Here is a 22,105-nt window from a genome sequence, read left to right on the forward strand (position 1 = left end):
ATGGCCACTGTGATCTGCAAGCTCCTGGGTGGCCTTCATCACCCGTTTTCCGTGGAAAGGAAACCAGACCAAAGCACTTTCTTATGCCGGACACACAGGATGCTTTACATAAATGATCTCGTTTTAATCACCATAACCCCTTAAAGTAGATATACATATATATATTTTAATAACGAAACTGATGTAAGTCACCGATCAGAGAGTATGACGTCAGACCCTGGAATGTTAGTGATTCCATTTCACTGCCTCCCACAGACCCAGCACAAACCCCACACAGTTCTAGAGGGCACTCTTCACACAGGCTTCTTCTGTGTGCAGTGCAATGGCCCTAGGAGAACCACAGCAAGGAAGACAGAAGCACATCACGCTAACATGTCCAACCAAATTGGTATTTCTCTATTCAATCTGGGCACACTGTCTTTTTTCAAAAACCCTAGTGTGTATTTGGATGGGAGCCTTGGCATCACATTTTCTTACCTTAGAACTACTAAATCAGAAACGCTGGGGCTGGGCCCCAGGAATCTGTGTCTTAAGCACTCTGGGTGACTGTGACGCACATTCCAATTTAAAAACTATTGATCCAAGTGAACCCCTGCCTTAAGTTCATATAGAAAATTCACACAGGGAAGGGAAGAAAACCATTTTCTTTCCTACCAATTCCAAATTCAATGTCAAATTAAACACCAAAAGTAAATTCCAAAGGACATTATTGAGAAATGTTCAGATGCAAAAATGGACTCAACTCTCATTTCCTGTAAAGAAACAGCATGAGGTTTATTATTAGTAGCAAACAAATGTAAAACTCCAATAAAAAATAAAAAATGCAACATATCTTTATGCTCATGGTTCACTTGAGGATCACAGTACTCCAAGAGAACTATCTGGTCATCAATTTTTATAATGGATTCAGAAACTCAAAGGATATATCATTATAATGACCTTCCTCACCGAAAATATTCATATATTTAAATGAGATACATTTTATATGCAATAATTTCAAATATATATATTCTTTTAATGACAGTTCCTAAAGCTGGTAAGAAAATGAAATAGGTACATCACACCCTGGGGTATGGGGGACATTGTAAATTAGTACAGCTGTTATGAAAAGCAACTTGGCAATATGTGTCAAGCCATAAAAACACCCATATTCTTTGACCTATTAAGTCTACTTCTTTTCAGATTCAGAATCAGTTCCCCAAACGAAATCATCATATGCACAAAAATGTCTACAATAAGCCCCAAATGGTAGAAACGGGATATCTAACAATATGGAAATAGTTAAGCTAATAAGATGTCATGTGACCATTTAAAATAAAAACAGACTATTCAGCAACATTTAAAAAGCACGAATAAAAAAGATGATACGGAATTATATCTATATATGATTACAGCTACATTTTTAAAATGAGTGCATACAGAAGTAGAAAAATATGTAAATGTTGAAATTTGAAGGCAAAATTTCTCTTTCTACTCATTTTTTTCTGTTTTGGGAAAGTAATAATTAAAAGATTAACAGTAGTAAAAACAGGTTTGCAAGCAGCATTGAATACTTACAGGTTTAAGTTTAGATAAACTGATTTGTGGGTGAGGGAGTATACATTGTGTGTGTACACACGTGAATGTTCATAGAAGAGAGAACAGAGAACAAAAAGAGAAAATATCAAATTAGTCATTGCCAAAGGACAGTAGATAATTTTAAATGAGACAGGAGATACCCTTACCGCCCCTCTAAAAAAATCAAACCACATCACAGCACAGAAGCTCAACCCACAACATTCTGGGAACTAGTTAACAGTCTTGGTGATGATGCAAGGGAGAGATCAATAAATCAGAAAACAATCAAAACATTCTCCCTTCCTCTACCTTCCTTCCCCCCCCCACAAAATAATGTTAAACACAGGCACTACCAAGCAAGCCACCATTTGTTGAGCTAAATTTTAAACTGATGACTCTGACTTCAAACTGACTACTATTAATCACAGCTGATCTTTAAAAGCCACTTGGGTTTATGCCTGCAACACAGGGAGCGGGTTTGCAACATGAGTTCTTACAAAGCCTGAATCCCAAGTCTCTGCTGAGCAGGCCTGCTTGGCTCAGCTCCGGCACCCCCACAGCTGGAAATGCTACTGTCTAGCTATGGAACGCCAACTTCCTCTTCATCTGGGGCAAGTTCCACATCACACAGTTTATTTGGACACCAATCCTTCTCTAAATTGTTTGTTAAGATAAACTAATCAGAATTAAAATTTTCAGTCTGAAGGTGTTCAAGAATGATTGGGGAGGGGGTGAGGAAATGAAGCTGATGTGCAATTTCAGGCAAAGTTCAGAACTTTATAAATCTGCAAAACAATTTCTCTGTTGCAAACAATTCTCAAGGGGCATCAAGGGCACAAACTGCAAGGCAGCAGCTCCCAATGGTTGAGAAACAATTACCAAGAAAACGTTCATATAAAAAAAAAAAGAAAAAGAACTGTCAATTTACAATCCATGTATGTTTAATCTGAACACTTACTTTGATATCCTCAGATGGTTTGTTCAAAGCAGATCCACTCTGCTATTAGGAAAAAAAGCCACCTAAAGGCATGCCAATTTTAATTATTGTACACTAAAACTATATAAATTACCCAATTCCACTACCTCACAGAAAGTCCTCATCTCTGGCTGTGCTATTCACGAAAACTATGATTGTCCCACAAACCTCAATCCTTGGAAGAAAACATCAGTGGAACGTGGAATGGAAAACAGCTATTAGAGACTTCATGCATTATTTCTTCAAATCCAGGATTCCAATGGGTCACAGGAGGCTAAAATGTAAAGCATCTTTTGGAAATGAACATTAATCTAAATATATGGCATTTTCTTCTGTTTTCCTGGAATAGTTTCAGACACATGCTCTGTGAAATAAGATTTTCAGTTGTGAAGATATGAAGAGGTTCATCTAGTTAATTCAAGGGATTTTGCTATAAAAACCACTTTGTGGGTAGTTGGGGCATGCCCAATTTGAAAGAGTATACTTAGTGCTTTCAGAATACAATGTACTGAAAGTAAAGTTCAACAGTATATTTGTGGCTGATTTGGGTACATGAAAGGCAAGGGTGAGAGCACACTGTAGGGAACACAGGTTAAAAATGACAAGTGCTTCTTTAACTGCTAAGGCATCACCATTTAATAAAACTACTTATAAGCAGATCAACATAGGCCATCTATCCAGGGCTTCCTACATTTAAATTTGACTTGTTCAGTAGGTACAGTCTGCTCATTATAAATAAGTGACTTCTGAGTGCAAAAATTGAGCCTTTTCTCAACAATCCAAACTCAACAAGTAAAAACACATAAAAAATAGCAGAATTCACCCTTAGATTTACTTGATCATTCTCCTCAAGTTAAAACTTCCTTGTGAGAAGAGCAAAAAAGTAAGGAGGGTGGGAAGAAAGGTAAAATAGGAAGATGGAGGAAGACAAGAATGAAATACGAACCAGTCCACCCACTATCCCTGATGTCTATAGGCACGATCAGAGGGGTCTGAAAACAGGCCTGCCCCACTCACCACTAGGGCCCAAGCATGCCATCTGGAGGTCTGAAGAAAGGTTTCCTCCACCAAGAGTCACCACTTGCAGTGCCTAAGCACAACTTCCAAGGGTCTAGGGATCAACTTGCGCCACCCATCACAGCCTGTACTCATGTGCACCAATGGGAGGCCTGAGGACAGGTTCATCCCACCCAGTGCTGCCCCTGTCAGGGCCCATATGCATCATCTGGGGACCTAGGGATTGTCTGCTCAGCCCCCTGCCACCACCAGTGTGTGTGTATACCTTCTGGGGGATTGAGGATGAGCCCATCCACCCTGCCAGCACCCGCACACACATCATCTGACAGCCTAGGGAGTAACCTGCCCTGCTGGTCACCACTGGAGCCTGCGCATGCCTCCTGGGGACCTAGCGACCGGCCTTCCCAGTTGGCTGGTACCCAAGCTTGCTGCCTGGAGGCCCAATGGCTGGCCCATTCCACTACTGCCATCATCAATGCCACACAAGCCACCCAGAAGCCTGATGACCGGCCTGTCTACCTAACCCACTGCTGCCACTGCTGGACCCTAAGCAAGATGCCTGGAGACACAAGGATTAGTCCATTGGACTTGATTCCATTGGGCTCATATATGCCACCGAGAAGCAAAGGACCAGCATGCCTGGCTTGCTGCCACAACCACTTGTCCCAAGGACCAGTCTTCCTGGCATCCCCATCCCAAGAAAAGCCTCACCACAGCCTCCATTAATCTCAGCCTAAACTAAAAAAGACTCACAGACACTACTGGCGCCAGTAACAGTTGAAGTAATCATACGGATACTACACGAGTGAACCTACCCAGAATCAAAGCACCCTACCAACCCAATATAGGAAATAGTCTTTGCCTACAAAAACCAAACCATAAAATTGGGAGAAACAAAGGTTACACTAGATGTGCTGATATCAATGTAAAGACACAAAGAACATGAAAAAAATAAGGAAATATGACACAGTAAAGGAACACAGTAAGTCTCTAGCAACAGATTCCAATGAAGAAAAACTAGGTAAAATGCCTGAAAAAAATTCAAAACAATATTAAAGAAGCTCAGTGAGGTATCAGAGAACACATGCTAAAAATACACAAAGAAATTGGAAAAACAATTCACAATCTGTGGCAAACTCAACAAAGAAATAGGTATCATTAAAAAAATCAAAGAGGTTGAGGAAAAGATGGCAGATAGGAGGCATGACTAAATTGCAGCTCCCACTCAGACGGACAGAACAACGTATGGAGACTCGGACCATAAACCTTTGCTCCAATAACTACTCCAGGAATATACCAGGAAATCTGAAAGAATCAACGGACCCTTTGAAGGAAGGGGATTGCTCCTGCAGGACCTGGGAGACAGCCCAAATACTCTGAGGGCCCAAACTATGAAAGTGGGAAAGGAGGACTGACTGTCCACCCCCAAACACACACTCTCACTGGGGAATCTGAAGATCCAGATTATGGAAGAAGGATTTGACCTTACCTGGAGCTGAAACAATTTAGAGAGCTGAATGAAATACAGGGGCACGGGAAGTAGCGGGAAATGCCCTATGGGCTCTCGGTCCCTGGGGGAGCCATTTCTGACTTGCCTTACAGTGGTCCTTGGGAACGGCTGCCGGAGGAACTGGGAAAAGACCACAGGGAGAAGGAAACCTCCAGCTGAACTCTGTAAAAATTCCAACCGAATGCAGTTTCCTTGCCCGAACTCAGGGGAGGACATGAATCTGGTGTCAAGACTTGACAGGTGGGAAGGCATGCAAGCCCTGCTTGCTTCCTCAGCCGGGAAGCTGGTAGCCTGAAGCAAGTTCTCAGCCCTGCTGGCCCACTGCCTGGAAACAAACTTGGTGCTGTTGAGGGGGTGGGGAGCATGGTGGGAGTGAGACGTGCCTTTTGGGTTGCGTGGGAGCTGGGTGAGGCCTATAACTGCTGGCTTTCCCCTACTTCCCTGACAACCTGCATGACACAGCAGAGGCAGCCATAATACTGGGAACATAACTCCACTGACATGGGAACCACAACCCCATTCCCCACAGCAGCCACAGCAAGCACCACCCAAGGAGAGTCTGAGTTCAGACACGCCTAACCCTGACCCTAGCTGATGGTCTTTCTCTACTCATCCTGGTAGCTGAAGATAAAGGTCATATTCTCTTGGGAGTTCTATGGCCCTGCCCACCACCTGATCCTCCCCTATACTACCATAGCTAATACTCTCTTGAAAGCGCCACCTCCTGGCAGGAGGCCAACCTACACAAAACTAGCACATCAAACAACTACAATTAAAGACCCTCACAGAGTCGACTTCACTCCCCTGCCACATCCACCACAGCAGGTGCCGGTATCCATGGTTGAGAGACCTGAAGACAGTTCACATCACAGGACTCTGTGAAGACACCCCCCAATACCACCCTGGATACTGGTAGCCGTGTGTGGGTGGCTAGATCCAGAAGAGAAATAATCACTACAGTTCGGCTCTCAGAAAGCCACATCCCGAGGAAAAGGGGGAGAGTACTACATAAAAGCAGCACCCTGTGGGACGAAAGAATCTGAACAGCAGCCTTGAGTCCTAAACCTTCCCTCTGACACAGCCTATCCAAATGAGAAAGAATCAGCAAAACAATTCTAGTAATATGACAAAACAAGGTTCTTTAACAACCCCCAAAAATCACACTAGCTCACCAGCACTGGATCCAAACCAAGAAGAAATCCCTGAATTGCCAGAAAAAGAATTCAGGTATATTATTAAGCTAATCAAGGAGGCACCAGAGAAAGGTGAAGTTCAACTTAAGAAAATCCAAAAAATGATACAAGACCTATCAGATTAACAGCAGATTTCTCAGCAGAGACTCCACAAGCTAGAAGGGATTGGGGCCCTATCTTCAGCCTCCTTAAACAAAACAATTATGAGCCAATAATTTTGTATGCCCTGAAACTAAGACTGATAAATGAAGGAAAAATTCGGTCTTTTTCAGATAAACAAATGCTGACAGAATTCACCACTACCAAGTCAGCACTAACAAGAACTGCTAAAAGGAGCTCTAAATCATGAAACAAATCCTGGAAACACAGCAAAACGGAACCTCTTTAAAACACGAATCTCACAGGACCTATAAAAAAATACAATAAATACATTTTTAAGAAACCAAGGTATTCAGGCAACAAATAGCATGACGAATAGGAATAGCACCTCATATCTCAATACTAATGCTGAATGTAAATGGCCTAAATGCTCCACTGAAAAGATACAGAATTGCAAAATAGGTAAGAATTCACCAAACAACTATCTGCTGCCTTCAAGAGACTCACCTAACACATAAGGACTCAAATAAACTTAAAGGGGTCAAAAAGATATTCCATGCAAATGGATACCAATAGCGAGCAAGGGTAGCTATTCTTATATCAGACAAAACAAACTTTAAAGCAACAGCATTTTAAAAAGACAAGAGGAACACTAAATAATGATAAAAGGCCTTGTCAGCCGGGCGTGGTGGCTCACGCCTGTAATCCCAACACTTTGGGAGGCGAAGGTGGGCAGATCACAAGGTCAGGAGTTTGACACTGGCCTGGTCAAAATGGTGAAACCCCGTCTCTCCTAAAAATACAAAAATTAGCCAGGCGTGGTGGTGGGTGCCTGTAATCCCAGCTACTCAGGAGGCTGAGGCAGGAGAATCGCTTGAACCTGGGAGGTGGAGGTTGCAGTGGGCCAAGATCACACCACTGCACTCCAACCTAGGTGACAGAGCGAGACTCCATCTCAAAATAAAAGCCTTGTCCAGCAGGAAAATATCACAATCCTAAACATATATGTACCTAACACTGGAGCTAGCAGATTTATAAAACAATTATTACTAGACCTAAGAAATGAGACAGACAGCAACACAATAATAGTGAGGGACTTCAATACTCCACTGATAGCACTAGACAGGTCAAGACAGAAAGATAAGAAAGAAACAATGGATTTAAACTATACCGTAGAACAAATGGACTTAACGTATTTACAGAACATTCTACCCAACAACTACAGAATATCCATTCTATTCATCAACGCAGGGAACTTTCTCCAAGATAGACCATATGATAGGCCACAAAACAAGTCTCAATGAACTTAAGAAAACTGAAATTACATCAAGTATTCTCTCAGACCACAGTGAAATAAAATTGGAAATTCAACTCCAGAAGGAACCTTCAAAACCATGCAAATAGATGGAAATTAAATTGCCTGCTCCTGAATGATCACTGGGTCAACAATGAAATCAAGATGGAAATTAAACATTTCTTTGAACTGAATGATAATAGTGACACAATCTAACAAAACCTCGGGAATAGAGCAAAGGCAGTGCTAAGAGGAAAGTTCATAGCCTTAAATGCATACATCAAAACATCTGAAAGAGCACAAACAGGCAATCTAAGGCCTCACCTCAAGGAACTAGAAAAACAAGAACAAACCAAACTCAAACCCAGCAGAAGAAATAACTAAGATCAGAGCAGAACTAAATGAAATCGAAACAAAAAATACGAAAGATAAATTAAACAAAAAGCTGGTTCTCTGAAAAGATAAATAAAATTGATACACCATTAGCAAGATTAACCAAGAAAAGAAGAGAGAAGATCCAAATAAGCTCAATTAGAAATGAAATGGGAAATATTACAACCAACACCACAGAAATACAAAAGATCATTCAAGGCTACTACGAATACCTTTAAGTGCATAAACTAGAAAACCTAGAGGAGACAGATAAATTCCTGGAAATATACAATCCTCCTAGCTTAAACCAGGAAGAATTAGAAACCCTGAACAAACCAATAACAAGCAGAAAGATTGAAATGGTAATTAAAAAATTACCAATGAAAAAGAAGTCCAGGACCAGATGAATTCACAGCTGAATTCTATCAGACATCCAAAGAATTGGTACCAATCTTACTGACACTATTCTGCAAGATAGAGAAAGAAAGAATCTTCCCTAAATCATTCTATAAAACCAGTATCACCCTAATACCAAAACCAAGAAAGAACATAACAAAAAAAGAAAAGTACAGACCAATATCCCTGATGAACATAGATGCAAACATCCTTAACAAAACACTAGCGAACCAAGTCCCACACCATATCAAAAAATAATCTACCATGATCAAGTGGGTTTCATACCAGGGATGCAGGGATGGTTTAATATATGCAAGTCAATAAATGTGATACACCACATAAACAGAAATAAAAACAAAAATCACATGATCATCTCAATAGATGCAGAAAAAGCATTTGACAAAATCCAGCATCCCTTTATGATTAAAACCCTCAACAAAACTGGCATACAAGGGACATACCTCAATGTAATAAAAGTCATCTATGACAAACCTACAGCCAATACTGAACAGGGAAAAAGTTGAAAGCATTCCCTCTGAGAATTGTAACAAGATAAGGATGTCCACTCTCACCACTTCTATTCAACATAATACTGGAAGTCCTAGCCAGAGCAATCAGACAAGACAAAGAAATAAAGGGCATGCAAATCGGTAAAGAGGAAGTCTAACTGTCACTGTTTGCTGATGATATAACTGTATACCTAGAAAATCCTAAAGACTCCTCCAAAAAGCTCCTATAACTGATAAAAGAACTTACTAAATTTTCTGGGTGCAAAATTAATGTACACAGATCAATTGTTCTGCTATACACCAACAGCAACCAAGCTGAGAATCAAATCAAGAACTCAATCCCTTTTACAGTAGCTGCAAACAATACAATACAATACAATACAATACAATACAATACAATACAATACAATACAATACCATACCATACCTTAGGAATATACCTAACAAAGGAAGGGGAAGACCTCTACAAGGAACTACAAGACACTGCTGAAAGAAATCATAGATGACACTAACGAATGGAAACATATCCCATGCTCATGGATAGGTAGAACTAATTATTGTGAAAGTCACCATAATGCCAAAAGCAATCTACAAATTCAATGAAATTCTCATAAAAATACCACTGTCATTCCTCACAAAACTAGAACAAGCAATCCTAAAATGTATATGGAACCAAAAAAAAGCTGACATAGCCAAAGCAAGACTAAGCAAAAGGAACAAATCTGGAAATAATATATTACCTTCAAACTATACTATACGGCCATAGTCACCAAAACAGCGTGGTACTGGTATAAAAATAGGCACATAGACCAATGGAACAGAACAGAGAACCCAGAAATAAACCCAAATACTTACAGCCAACTGATCTTTGACACAGCAAACAAAAACATAAAGTGGGGAAGGATGTCCTATTCAACAAATGGTGCTGGGATAACTGGCAAGCCACATGTAGGAGAATGAAACTGGATCCTCATCCTTCACCTTATATAAAAATAAAGTTAAGATCGATCAAGGACTTTAAGATCTGAAACATAAAAATTCTAGAAGATAACATTGGAAAAACCCTTTAGACACTGGCTCAGAAAAAGACTTCATGACCAAGAACCCAAAAGCAAATGCAATAAAAATGAAGATAAATAGGTGGGACTTAATTAAACTAAATAGCTTCTGCACAGCAAAAGGAACAGTCAGCAGGGTAAACAGACAACCCACAGAGTGGGAGAAAATCTTCACAATGTATACATCCGTCAAAGGACTATTATTCAGAATCTACAAGGAACTCAAACAAATTAGCAAGAAAAAAAAAACAAACCATTTCATCAAAAAGTAGGCTAAGGGCATGAATAGACAATTCTCAAAAGAAGATATACAAATGGTCAACAAACATATTTTAAAAATACTCAACATCTCTAATGATCAGGGAAATGCAAATCAAAACCGCAATGTGATACCAACTTACCGCGCAAGAATGGCCATAATCAAAAAATCAAAAAATAACAGATTTTGGCGTGGATGCTGTGCAAAGGAAACACTTCTACACTGCTTGTGGGAAGATAAACTAGTACAACCACTATGGAAAACACTGTGGAGATTCCTTAAAGAACTAAAAGTAGAACTACAATTTGATTCAGCAATTCCACTACTGATTACCCAGAGGAAAAGAAGTCACTATACGAAGAAGATACTTGCACACACATTTATAGCAGCACAATTTGCAACTGGAAAAATATGTACCTAGCCCAAATGCCCATGAATCAACAAGTGGATAAGAAATTGTGAGATATCTGTCTATCTACCTACACATATAATAGATATATATCTATATACGTGTGTGTATATATATATTTGAGATATATATACATAATGAGATATATATATATATATATATATAAAAAATAGAATACTACTTACCTGTAAAAAAGAATGAATTAATGGCATTCACAGCAACCTGAATGGAAATTTAAAAATGCAATCCAGAGACTAAATCAAGCAGAAGAAAGATTTCTGAACTTGAAAACATGTCTTTTGAAATAACCAGTCAAACACACACTCAACCAAAGAGGAATGAACAAAGCCTACATGATATATGGGACATCATTATACAACCAAATATTCAAATTTTGGGTTTTCCAGGAGGCAAATAAATGGGCAAAGGCATAGCAAACTTATCCCTACCCCCCCAAAAAAGCTGAAACTTCCTACATCTTTCAAGAGATATATAGACATTCACATAGAGGAAGCTCAAAGATCCCCAGAAAGATTCAGTCCAAAATGGTATTGTCCAAGGCACATTATAGTCAAACTTTTAAAGTCAATGACAAAGAGAAAATTCTAAAAACAGCAAGAGAAAAGCATCAAGTCATATATGAAAGACTTCCATCAGACTAACAGTGGATTTCTCAGCGGAAATCTCACGGGCCAAGAGAGAATGGGATGACATATTCAAATGTAGAAAGAAAAAACAAAACTGTCAGCCAAGAATACTACACTCAACACTCAACACAAAGCTATCCTTTCTAAATGAAGGAAAAATAAGTTATTTCCCAGATAAGCAAAAACTGAGGGAATTTATCATCACTAGACTGGCCCTACAAGAAACACATAAGGAAATACTATATCTGGGTGATATATGCCATCACAAAAAGACATGAAAGCATAAAACACTGGTAAAGCAGACACAAAAATAAGAAAGAGAAAAAATTCTAATTTAAGGAGAAAATACACAAACCACACACACAAAAAAACAAACAGTAAAAGGCGAAGAAATGAAGGATATACAAAACAACCAGAACACAATTAATAAAAAGGCAGAAATAAGTTCTCACCTATAAATAATAATTTTGAATGTAAACAGATTAAATCCCCCCAATTAGTCACCTATAAATAATAATTTTGAATGTAAACAGATTAAGTCCCCCCAATTAAAAAATATAGACTGGTTAAACAGATTAAAAACAAGACCCAACTACATGATGTCTACAAGAAACCCACCTCACCTGTAAAGGCACATATAGACTGAAAGTGAAGGGATAAAAAAAGATATTCCATGCAAATGAAAACCAAAAGCAAGCAGAAGTAGCTATACTTGTATCAGATGAAACAGACATTAAGCCAAAAACTGTAAAAAGAGACCAAAAAAGGTCATTATACTGTGGTCCCTCAGTATACATGGAGGATTGGTTCCAGGACCCCAGTCTAAACCAAAATATATACATACTCAGTACCACAGTTGGTCCTGTGAAACCCACAGATACAAAAAGTAGGCTGTCTATATACTCAGTTTTGCATCCCACAAATAATGTATTTTTGTTGTTGTTCACGTGTGGTTGAAAAAATCATGCAGTTCACACCTGTGATGTGCCAGGTCAACTGTATAATGATAAAGGGAGAGAAAATATCATGATTCTAGATATATATGCACCCAACACTGGAGCATTTTTATACAAAGCAAGTATTATTAAACCTAAAGAGACAGACTCCAACACAATAATAGTTGGGGATTTCAACATCCTACTCTTAGCACTGAACAGATCATCTAGACAGAAAATCCAAGAAACATTGGATTTAAAATGTACTTTAGACCAAATGGACCTAACAGGCATTTACAGAACATTTTATCCAACAGCTACAGAATACACATTATTCTCATCAGCACATGAATAGACCATATGTTAGGCCACAAAACAAGTCTCAACAAATGGAATAAAACTAGAAATCAATAACAAGAGAAACTCTGGAAACTGTACAAACACATGGAAATTTAAAAACATGTTCCCGAACAACCACTGGGTCAATGAAGAAATTAAGAAGGAAATAAAAAAAATTCTTGAAACAAATAAAAACAGAAACACAACATACCAAAGCCCATGGGATACAACAAAAGAAGTGATAACAGATAAGTCTGTAGCAATAAACACCTACATCAGAAAAGCTGAAAGAGTCCAAACTAAAGATGAGCCTCAAGGAACTAGAAAAGCAAGAACAAACCAAACCCAAATTTAATAGAGTAAGAAAGGTCATAGCAAAACTAAACAAAATAGAGACCAAAAAGTAATAATCATACAAAGGATTAATGAAATAAGAAGTTTGTTGGAAAGGTAAACAAAACTGATAAACTGTTAACTACACTAACCAAGAAACAAGGAGAGAAGACCCAAGTAAATAAAATTGGAAACAAAAAAGAAGACATTATAGCCGACACCACAGGAATATAGAAATCATCAGAGATTATTACAAACAAATTGGAAAACCTAGAGGAAATGGATATAATCTACCAAGATGGAACCAAAAGAAAATTTAAAAACTGAACAGACCATAAGTAACAAGATAGAGTCAGTAATAAAAAGTATCCCTATAAAGAAAACCTCAGGATTGGATGACTTTACTGCTGAACTCTTCCAAACTTAAGTAGAACTAACAGCAATTCTTCTCAAACTATTCCAAAAAAATTGAAGAGCATTGAACTGTCCCTAACTCATTCTGAGTCCAGAATTACCCTGATACCAAACCAGACAAGGACACCACAACAAAAAAAAGAAAACTACAGGCCAATATCCCCAATGAACATAGATGCAAAAATCTTAAACACAATACAAGCAAACTGAATCCAACAACACATCAAAAAGATAACACATCATGATCAAGTGGGATTTATCCTTGGGATGCAAGGAAGGTTCAACATAAGCAAATCAATTAATGTGATATATCACATCAATAGAATCAAAGACAAAAACCTTATGATCATCTCAATAGATGCAGAAAAATTCTGTATCTATTCAACATCCCTTCATGATATAAACTCTCAGCAAGGCAGGTATAGAAGGAATATACAAACTTCAACATAATAAGGGCCATATGCAGCAAACTCACAGATAAATTTATACTGAATGGAGAAAAGCTGAAAGCCTTTTCTCTAAGAACTGGAACAAGACAAAAATGCCTACTTTCACCATTCTTATTCAAAATAGTAGTAGAAGCCTTAGCCAGAGCAATCAAGCAAGACAAAGAAATAAAAGGCACTCAGTATGGAAAAAGGAAAGTCAAATTGTCCCTTTGCAGATGACATAATCTTTTATCTAGAAAGAACTAAAACTCACCAAAATATCTTAGAACTGATAAGTTCAGTAAAGTTACAGGTTACAAAAATCAACATACAAAAATCAGTACTGTTTCTATATACCAATAACAAACTGGCTGAAAAAGAAATCAAGAAGGCAATCCCATTTACAATGCCTACCAAAAAAAAAAAAAAAAAAAAATCTAAGAATTAATTTAACCAATGAGGTAAAAAACCTCTACAAGAAAAACTACTGATGAAAAAAGTTGAAGAGGATACGAACAAATGGAAAGACATCCCATGCTCATGAACTGGAAAAATGAATATTGTTGAAATGACCATACTACCCAAAGCAGTCTACAGATTCAAAGCAAACTCTATCAAAATACAAGTGACATTCTACATAGAAACAGAGAAAACAATCCTAAAATTTGTATGAATCCACAAAAGACTCCAAATAGCCAAAGCAATACTGAGCAAAAAGAGCAAAGCTGGAAGCATCACACTACCTGACTTCAAAATATATTACATCAAACTATAGTAGTCAAAACAGCATGGTATTGGTATAAAAACAGACACATACTAACGGAACAGAATAGTGAAACCAGAAATAAATCCACATATTTTTCAACAAAGGCACCAAGAACATAATTTGGGGAAAGGATACCCTCTTCAATAAATGGTGCTGGGAAAATTGGATAGCTATATGCAGAAGAATGAAATCAGACTCCTATCTCCTACCACATAAGAAATCAACTCGGCCGGGCGTAGTGGCTCATGCCTGTAATCCCAGCACTTTGGGAGGTCAAGGTGGGCAGAGCACGAGGTCTGGAGTTCGAGACTAGCCTGGCCAACATGCTGAAACCCTGTCTCTACTAAAAATATAAAAAAATTAGCTGCGTGTGGTGGCACACACCTGTAATCCCAGCTACTCAGGAGGCTTGAACCCCAGAGGCAGAAGTTGCAATGAGCCGAGATGGTACCATTGCACTCCAGTCTGGGTGACAGAGCAAGATTCTGTCTCAAAAAAAAAAGAGAAAAAAAAAAACAACTCAAAACCAATTAAAGACTTAAATTTAAGACCCCGAACTATAAAAATACTAGAAGAAAGCACAGGGGAAGCACTTGATGACACTGGTATAGGCAAAGATTTTATGGCTAAGACCTCTAAAGCACAGGCAACAAAAACAAAAATAGACAAATGAGATTAAACTTAAAAGCTTCTATACAACAAAGGAAACAATCAATAGAGCAAAAAGACAACCTGTAGAATGGGAGAAAATATCTACAAACTATTCATCTGACAGGAGGCTAACATCTAGAATATACAAGGAACTCAAACAACTCAACAACAACAACAAAAAATAATTTCATTAAAATACGAGCATTAACAGACATCTCTCAAAAGAAGTCATATAAATGACCACCTAGTACATGAAAAAATTCTCAACATCACTAATCATCAGAGAAATGCAAGTCAAAACTACAATGAGATATCATCTTACCCCAATTAGAATGACTACTATCAAAAAGACAAAAAATAACAAATGCTGGTGAGAATGCAGAGAAAAGTGAACTCTTATACACTGTTGGTGAGAATATAAACGAATAGGGTCATTATAGAAAACAGTATAGAGATTTCTCAAAAAACTAAAAATACAGCTACCATAAGATCCTGTAATCTCACTACTGGGTATTTATCCAAAGCAAAGGAAATCAGTATATCAAAGAGATATCTACATTTCCATATTTATTGCAACACTCTTCACAATATACAAGATATGGAATCAACCTAAGAGACCATCAATGGATGAACGGATAAAGAAAATGTGGTAAATATACATTAATAGAGTGGTATTCAGCCATCAAAAAAGAATGAAAGCCTGTCATTTGCAGCAGCATGGATGGAATTGGAGGTCATTATGTTAAATGAAATCAGTCAGATACAGGAAGACAAATACAGCCAGTTATCACTCATATATGGGAGCTAAAATGTTGATCTCATGGTAGTAGAGAGTAGAATGATAGTTACCAGAAGCTGAGAAGGTTGGGGAATACGGGTGAGGATGGCAGTGGGATGAAGAGACATTGGTTAATGGGTACAAACATAGAGGTGGATGGAAAAAATAGGTTCTAATGTTCAACAGCACAGTAGCATGACTATAGTTGACAATAATATACTATATATTTCAAACTAGCTAGAAGAGACTATTTGAATGTTCCCAACACAAAGATAAATGTTCAGGGTGATGTACAGCCTAAATCCCCTGATTTGAGCACTACGTATTACATACATTTATCAAAATATCACATGTACTCCATAAATGCAAGTATTATGTATCAATTTTTAAAATTTAAAAGAAAAGAAATATGAAACAAATCCAAAGAAAAACCAAGGAATGGCTGGTCTCTCCAGAAATACTGGTTTCAACCATCACTTACTGTGGTGTATTTCAAACATAAAAGTCATTACACTCCATCTACCAGCCATAAATCAAATATGAATGCCTATAACTTGACAAGTATGATTCAAAGAACAATGTGAACTTCAATAGTCCCTTCAGTCCTTTTAAAGGTAGCTGGATCAAGAGAGCTTGGATTAAGACAATATTAGATTAGATACCTACCATTGCTCACCATCCGCCTGGCTACTTCCCACAAAACAAGTCCAAAGGCCCAAATATCGACCCTCTTGTAAGAATCGAAACAATCCACCTGGATGGTTTCATCTAGAACTTCGGGGGCCATGTAGCGCTTAGTACCCACACGGGGATTGTTCCCCACATCAAGCTGATTGGTGCTCTGGGAATGCATGACTGCCAGGCCTGAAAGGAAGAAGATAACAATGTAATCAAACCACTTCCTTTCTCATAAGGGGCTGCTGAAGGATTTTAAACCAAACCCAATCAAAAGTGCCCTCTTGTGGATTCAGGGTCACTGTTGCATTACACTCAGAATAATCCCTAGAATGCCCTTTGTGATTATTTCTGGGGTGAGAGCAGAAAAGGGACTAAATGTCAGAAACATTCTGAGGCTATTAGGTTAATATATGAACCTCAAAGAGACACAGGTTTGGGTAAATGGTAGACCAATGCACTAAACCAACGTGGCCAGTGTTTGAAGTCCACAGGAAAACAGGTTCACATGTTAAATGTGAGCCTCTAAGTGGCTTAACAAGAAGCAAATTAAGCTCTCAAGCTCCACCACTGCTCTTACTAGTCTCCAAACACAAATTTCCAAGAGTGTGAGATAGAGCATTTAAAGTAATTTATCACTACATAAAGGGCAGATTGCTATAAGCACTGCTTTATTCCTAAAGGAAGAGCTGCTTATCTGAGCAATAATGCTGACCAAACCCACAAGCCTTTCTCTAGAATCATGGAAACAGACAGCATTTAACTGGACCTCAGTTGAAAGCACAACTCTGGTTAAATGAAAGGTTAAATGGCTTTCAAATGCTTTCTTAAACCATGACTCATTCCAGAATTCCTCAGTCAATTAGGGAGACAGGCTTTCTTCACTGGCCAGTGGGGAGACAGATACATGCATGCTGTATTTGTGGATGACTTTATGTTATTGATGCATACGCAGACTGACTGAAAATGATTCCTATAACATTTGTTGTAATGAAAAGTGCCAAACTGGAGCAAGCAGTCCCTGTAAACCACTGCAATGCAAATATCCCTTGGTGATCTCTCAAGCCGACTACAGAGAATGCTTCACCTTCCACTCCACGGCTTTGAATGTGCGGGATGACAATTTCATATAACATCAGGGAGCTAGCACACCTTATCTCATCCTTAATAATTAGCAAAGACACTGGCAATTGCATTAGACTAAAATAGACAGTGTTCCTCTTTCACCTATTTTTATAATCAACCCCAAGATTCTGTGGACACTGTGAACATTTCCCAAATCCTATGCAATAGTCCCCGCCTTATCCTTCAGTTACCCACAGTCAACTACAGTCCAAAAATAGGTGAGTACAGTACGATTAAGATGTTGGGAGAGACCATATTCACATAAATTTTATTATGGCATACTGCTATCATTGTTCCATTTTATTATGTTATTGTTGTTCATCTTTTACTGTACCTAATTTATAAATTAAACTATAGTAGGTATGTAACAGGAAAAAACATAGTATATATAGAATCTGGTACTATCCTGGGTTTCAGGAATCCACTGGGAGTATTGGAAGGTATTTCCCATGGAAAAGAGGGGACTACTGTATGCCCCTCCACCATTTCCAGAACCAAACAGTCAAAATATCAGAATATTTAAAAGGTGCAGGTTAAATAGAACATGGAGATATTCGGAAGATGGGAGAAGCTTCAAAGACCTTGTAGACATATTTTAAAGCCACCACAGCTAGGATCTCCAGGTGAGGCATAATTCCCCGTTCTTTGAGTGTATGTTGGACTATTGAATAGAATCTGGCAGAAGTGACAGTGCGTATCTTCACAATTAGAATATAAAAGACATTATAAAATTATAAAAGGCTTCCTGTTTGTCCCTCTCAGCTTACCATGCACCATGTTATGAAGACACTCAAGCAGCCCTGTGGAAAGGTCCCCCTGCAAGGAACTGAGACCTGCTGCCAACCATGGCTGTAAGTGTGTCGTCATGGAGTTGGAACCTCCAGCTCCGGTTGAGCATTCAGATGACTGCAACCTCCCTAAGACCCTGAGCCAGAACCACATTGCTAAGTCATTCCAAGATTCCTGACCCTGAAGGGACTGTGTGAGATAACAAATCTGTGTTGTTTTAAGCTGCTAAATGTTACAAGTAATTTCTTCTTACTAATAAGTGATTTTTACACTAAAGATGACAAAACAACCAGATGCAATTTGTAAACTTTGGCTGAGTTCTTCTTTGAAAAAACGGAAAATATCTGAAAATGAATATAAAATGATACTAGAGAGTTATCAATAATTTGTAGATATGATAAACTGATTATGAAGAAGATGCATTTTTAAGTATTTTGCAAGTCTGGGATAGCATAAAAATAGGGATGATTTTGAAGTATTGAGGGGTAAAGTGTTGTGATGCCTGTAACACTTTATTTTCAAATGGACTGGCAAAAATATACACACAGCCACAGATTGATAAAGCAAACATGGCAAAGTTTTAACAATTTTTGAATCTAGGTGTTTGGGATTTAAGTGATCATTATAACATTTGAATTTTTTAATAATAAAAAGTTAGAAAAATAGGCGAGGCACAGTGGCTCACATCTGTAATCTCAACATTTTGGGAGGCCAAGATGGGATTGTCACTTGAGCTTAGGTGTTCAAGATCAGCCCGAGCAACATAGTGAGACCTCATTTCTACTAAGAACGAAAAGTACTTAGCGAGGTGTTGTGGTGCACATCTGGAGTCCCAGCTATTTTGGAATGCTGAGGCAGGAAGATCGCTTAAACCCAGTAGATCGAGGCTGCAGTGACCTATGATCAGCCTGGGCAACAGAATAAGATCCTCTCTCAACCAATTAATCAATAGAATACTGACTTTTTTGCAGGATTAATCATAGAACACTATTTCTAATATGCGATCCTTAATTGCTAGGTATACACTGAAAAGTTATATACAAATCATGGTCTTATAAAAGTTGTTTCCTATACCGCATTGTTTACCATATCCTGAATAATAACTCCTTAACAGATTTGTATACAAACCCATATATCTAACTGGAAGGACAAGCCAAAAGAAATGTAGTTGAAGAATTAATTAGCTGGACTTACTGCAAAGTTCCCCTCAACTCCTTCCCTACCAAGTCCCATAAACCAAAACCAAGAGCCACCTCGATTTGTCCACCCTCCACAGACCACTGGATTATAACAGAAGCTCCGACTTGAATCCTTATTATTTACCAGACATTTATAATATTTCTGGGCCTTACCAGAGTCCTGTGACGTGAGCTTATTTTTTAGTTATATGAGTAATATACAATCACATTTTTTTTTCTTTTTTTTTTTTTTTAGACGTAGTCTAGCTCTGTCGCCCATGCTGGAGTGCAATGGCACGACTTCAGCTCACTGCAACCTCTGTCTCCTGGGTTCAAGTAATTCTCCTGCCTCAGCCTCCCCAGTAGCTGGGATTCCAGGCACGCGCCACCACGCTCGACTACTTTTTTTTTCTTTTTTTTGTATTTTTAGTAGAGACGGGGTTTCACTATGTTCGCCAGGCTCATCTTGAACTCCTAACCTTTCAAGTGAAGTACAGGGCACAGTGTCAAACCCTGGAGTTCCTCTTGGCTAACTCCCAACCCCACCCGCCTTCGCCCTCACTGTCCCTGTCTCCCTGAGTGAAAGCAGTGTCAGTACTCGGGCCAGGTAAATAGATAAATAGCCTTGCACAAATATACAGGGTTAGTAATTAAGAAAGCCAGAATTTAAACCCAAATCACCCTGGCTCTAAGAGCCATGGAATAAGCCATAAAAGTCCTCTATACCACAACTAAAAATGCCTGCAAAAAACTTTAGGACCATGCTCTTTCAATGCTTATCCTAAAATCTTTCTTCTCCTGCTTGGGAAACATTGTAATTTCTCAATGTAAAAGCAAAGACTTTAAAAGGATTCAAAGGAAGTAAATTTTCCTAACATGTCAAATCCCTTATGTTTAAAAACAAACAAAAATAAACGTTGTTATTTACATAATTAAAGCTATTTTTGTCTAAACCTTTATCAGTCTAACAATAATTGCAATAATATGAATATCATATAAACCATGTTTAATCAAGTAGAGGGCCCTGAATAGTTCACTGAATTGAATATAGTTATTACAATTCAGTTCTCATTAGTACAATTATTCAGTCAATATTCCAGGAATCCAGGAAGAACATGGTTTTATATAAAATGCCACTATACATGAAAATACTCTTATTTATAACGCAATTAAAACTACATTGAGTACTACTCTAACAACATAAGAATGAGCTATCCTAACAGGGAAAAGAGTGAATCCATTGGGGATTATTTTCCTATTTCTTAACTTGATTCTTTTGCCTGGGTTACAGAATGATTTTAGAGACCACTTTTAAGACAAACTAATTCTACAGAGTATTTATTGTGCACCTACTTTATGTGAAGGTTTGTGAAATCAGAATTCAAAAGTACTGGTTACTTCTGAGGTGGGGTGTGGCCAGGACTGACTAAATGAGAGTGAGGTAACTGTCACGAGTAATGGGAAACTCTGTATCTCAACAGGGATTTGGGTTTTACAACATTTGTCAAAACTCTCAGACAGTATTTAAAATTTGTGTATCTCACAGTATATAAATTTTACCTGAAAAAAGAAAAAGCAAATAATGCATTCTTGTCAACGATCTACTAGTGTACACACTGAAATCATCAGAAGAAAGAATTCCTTTGTCTGCAATTTACTTTGAATTCTATCAAAGGTTGAGTTGGACTGATGGATGGGGAGATGAATAGATTAATAAATATGTAATAATGCTTAAGGATAGTAAAATGTTAATGTGAGAATCTATGTGGTGGGTATAAAGGTGTTCATTGTAAATGTTCAACTTTTCTGCATGTTTGAAATTTTGCATAACATGTTGTGGGGGTGAGATGCAACTCAGCTAAACATGGAAACAAAAGTAAAACTGGTAATGAAAAAAATATTTTTAGAAATTTACCCAAATCTGCTATGCAACACTGTCCATTCTTCTTAACCAGAATATTTTTGCTCTTTAAATCTCGATGGGCAATGGCTGGTTTCCCTTGGGTACCAAATATCTCTATGTGCAAATGTGCAAGACCACTAGCTATGGACAGCACTATTCGAAGGCAGCTAACTGTATCCAGAGTAGTAAGCTGAAGATAGTCGTACAACGATCCCATTTCGTGATAATGTGTAATTAACCACAGCTGGGTACTGGAGTGTCTTGATGTCATATCTGAAGCAATGAAACCTGAAGAGACCAAGAACAAAATTAATACACATGAGAATTCCACATTATAACTTTAAGTATTTAGAAACAGCAACCTACACAGTAAATGTCATCTGTAACAAAAAGTAATTAAACTGACCAATTGCCCTAAGAGGGGGTTTACAGAAGCATCAACAGAGAAAAATAATAGCATTTATTCCTTAAAAGGGCACTGCTAATAGGAAAATT

At 38.1% G+C, this 22,105-nt stretch overlaps 1 protein-coding gene across 9 annotated transcripts in view; it reads right to left on the reverse strand.

The window, feature by feature from the left end:
- Nucleotides 1–22,105, reverse strand: part of ACVR1 (activin A receptor type 1) — a 140,846-nt gene that overhangs the window by 9,236 nt on the left and 109,505 nt on the right. For all 9 annotated transcript variants that reach the window (XM_015432226.3, XM_005573233.4, XM_045367103.2 and 6 more), the window contains 2 exons: nt 21,623–21,898; nt 16,607–16,804 (listed from right to left, as the gene is read on the reverse strand). In XM_015432226.3, the coding sequence (XP_015287712.1) occupies nt 16,607–16,804; nt 21,623–21,898 (474 nt within the window). The remainder of the gene's footprint in view (nt 1–16,606; nt 16,805–21,622; nt 21,899–22,105) is intronic.

Source organism: Macaca fascicularis, chromosome 12, assembly GCF_037993035.2.
Source record: "Macaca fascicularis isolate 582-1 chromosome 12, T2T-MFA8v1.1".
Lineage (NCBI taxonomy): Eukaryota > Metazoa > Chordata > Mammalia > Primates > Cercopithecidae > Macaca > Macaca fascicularis.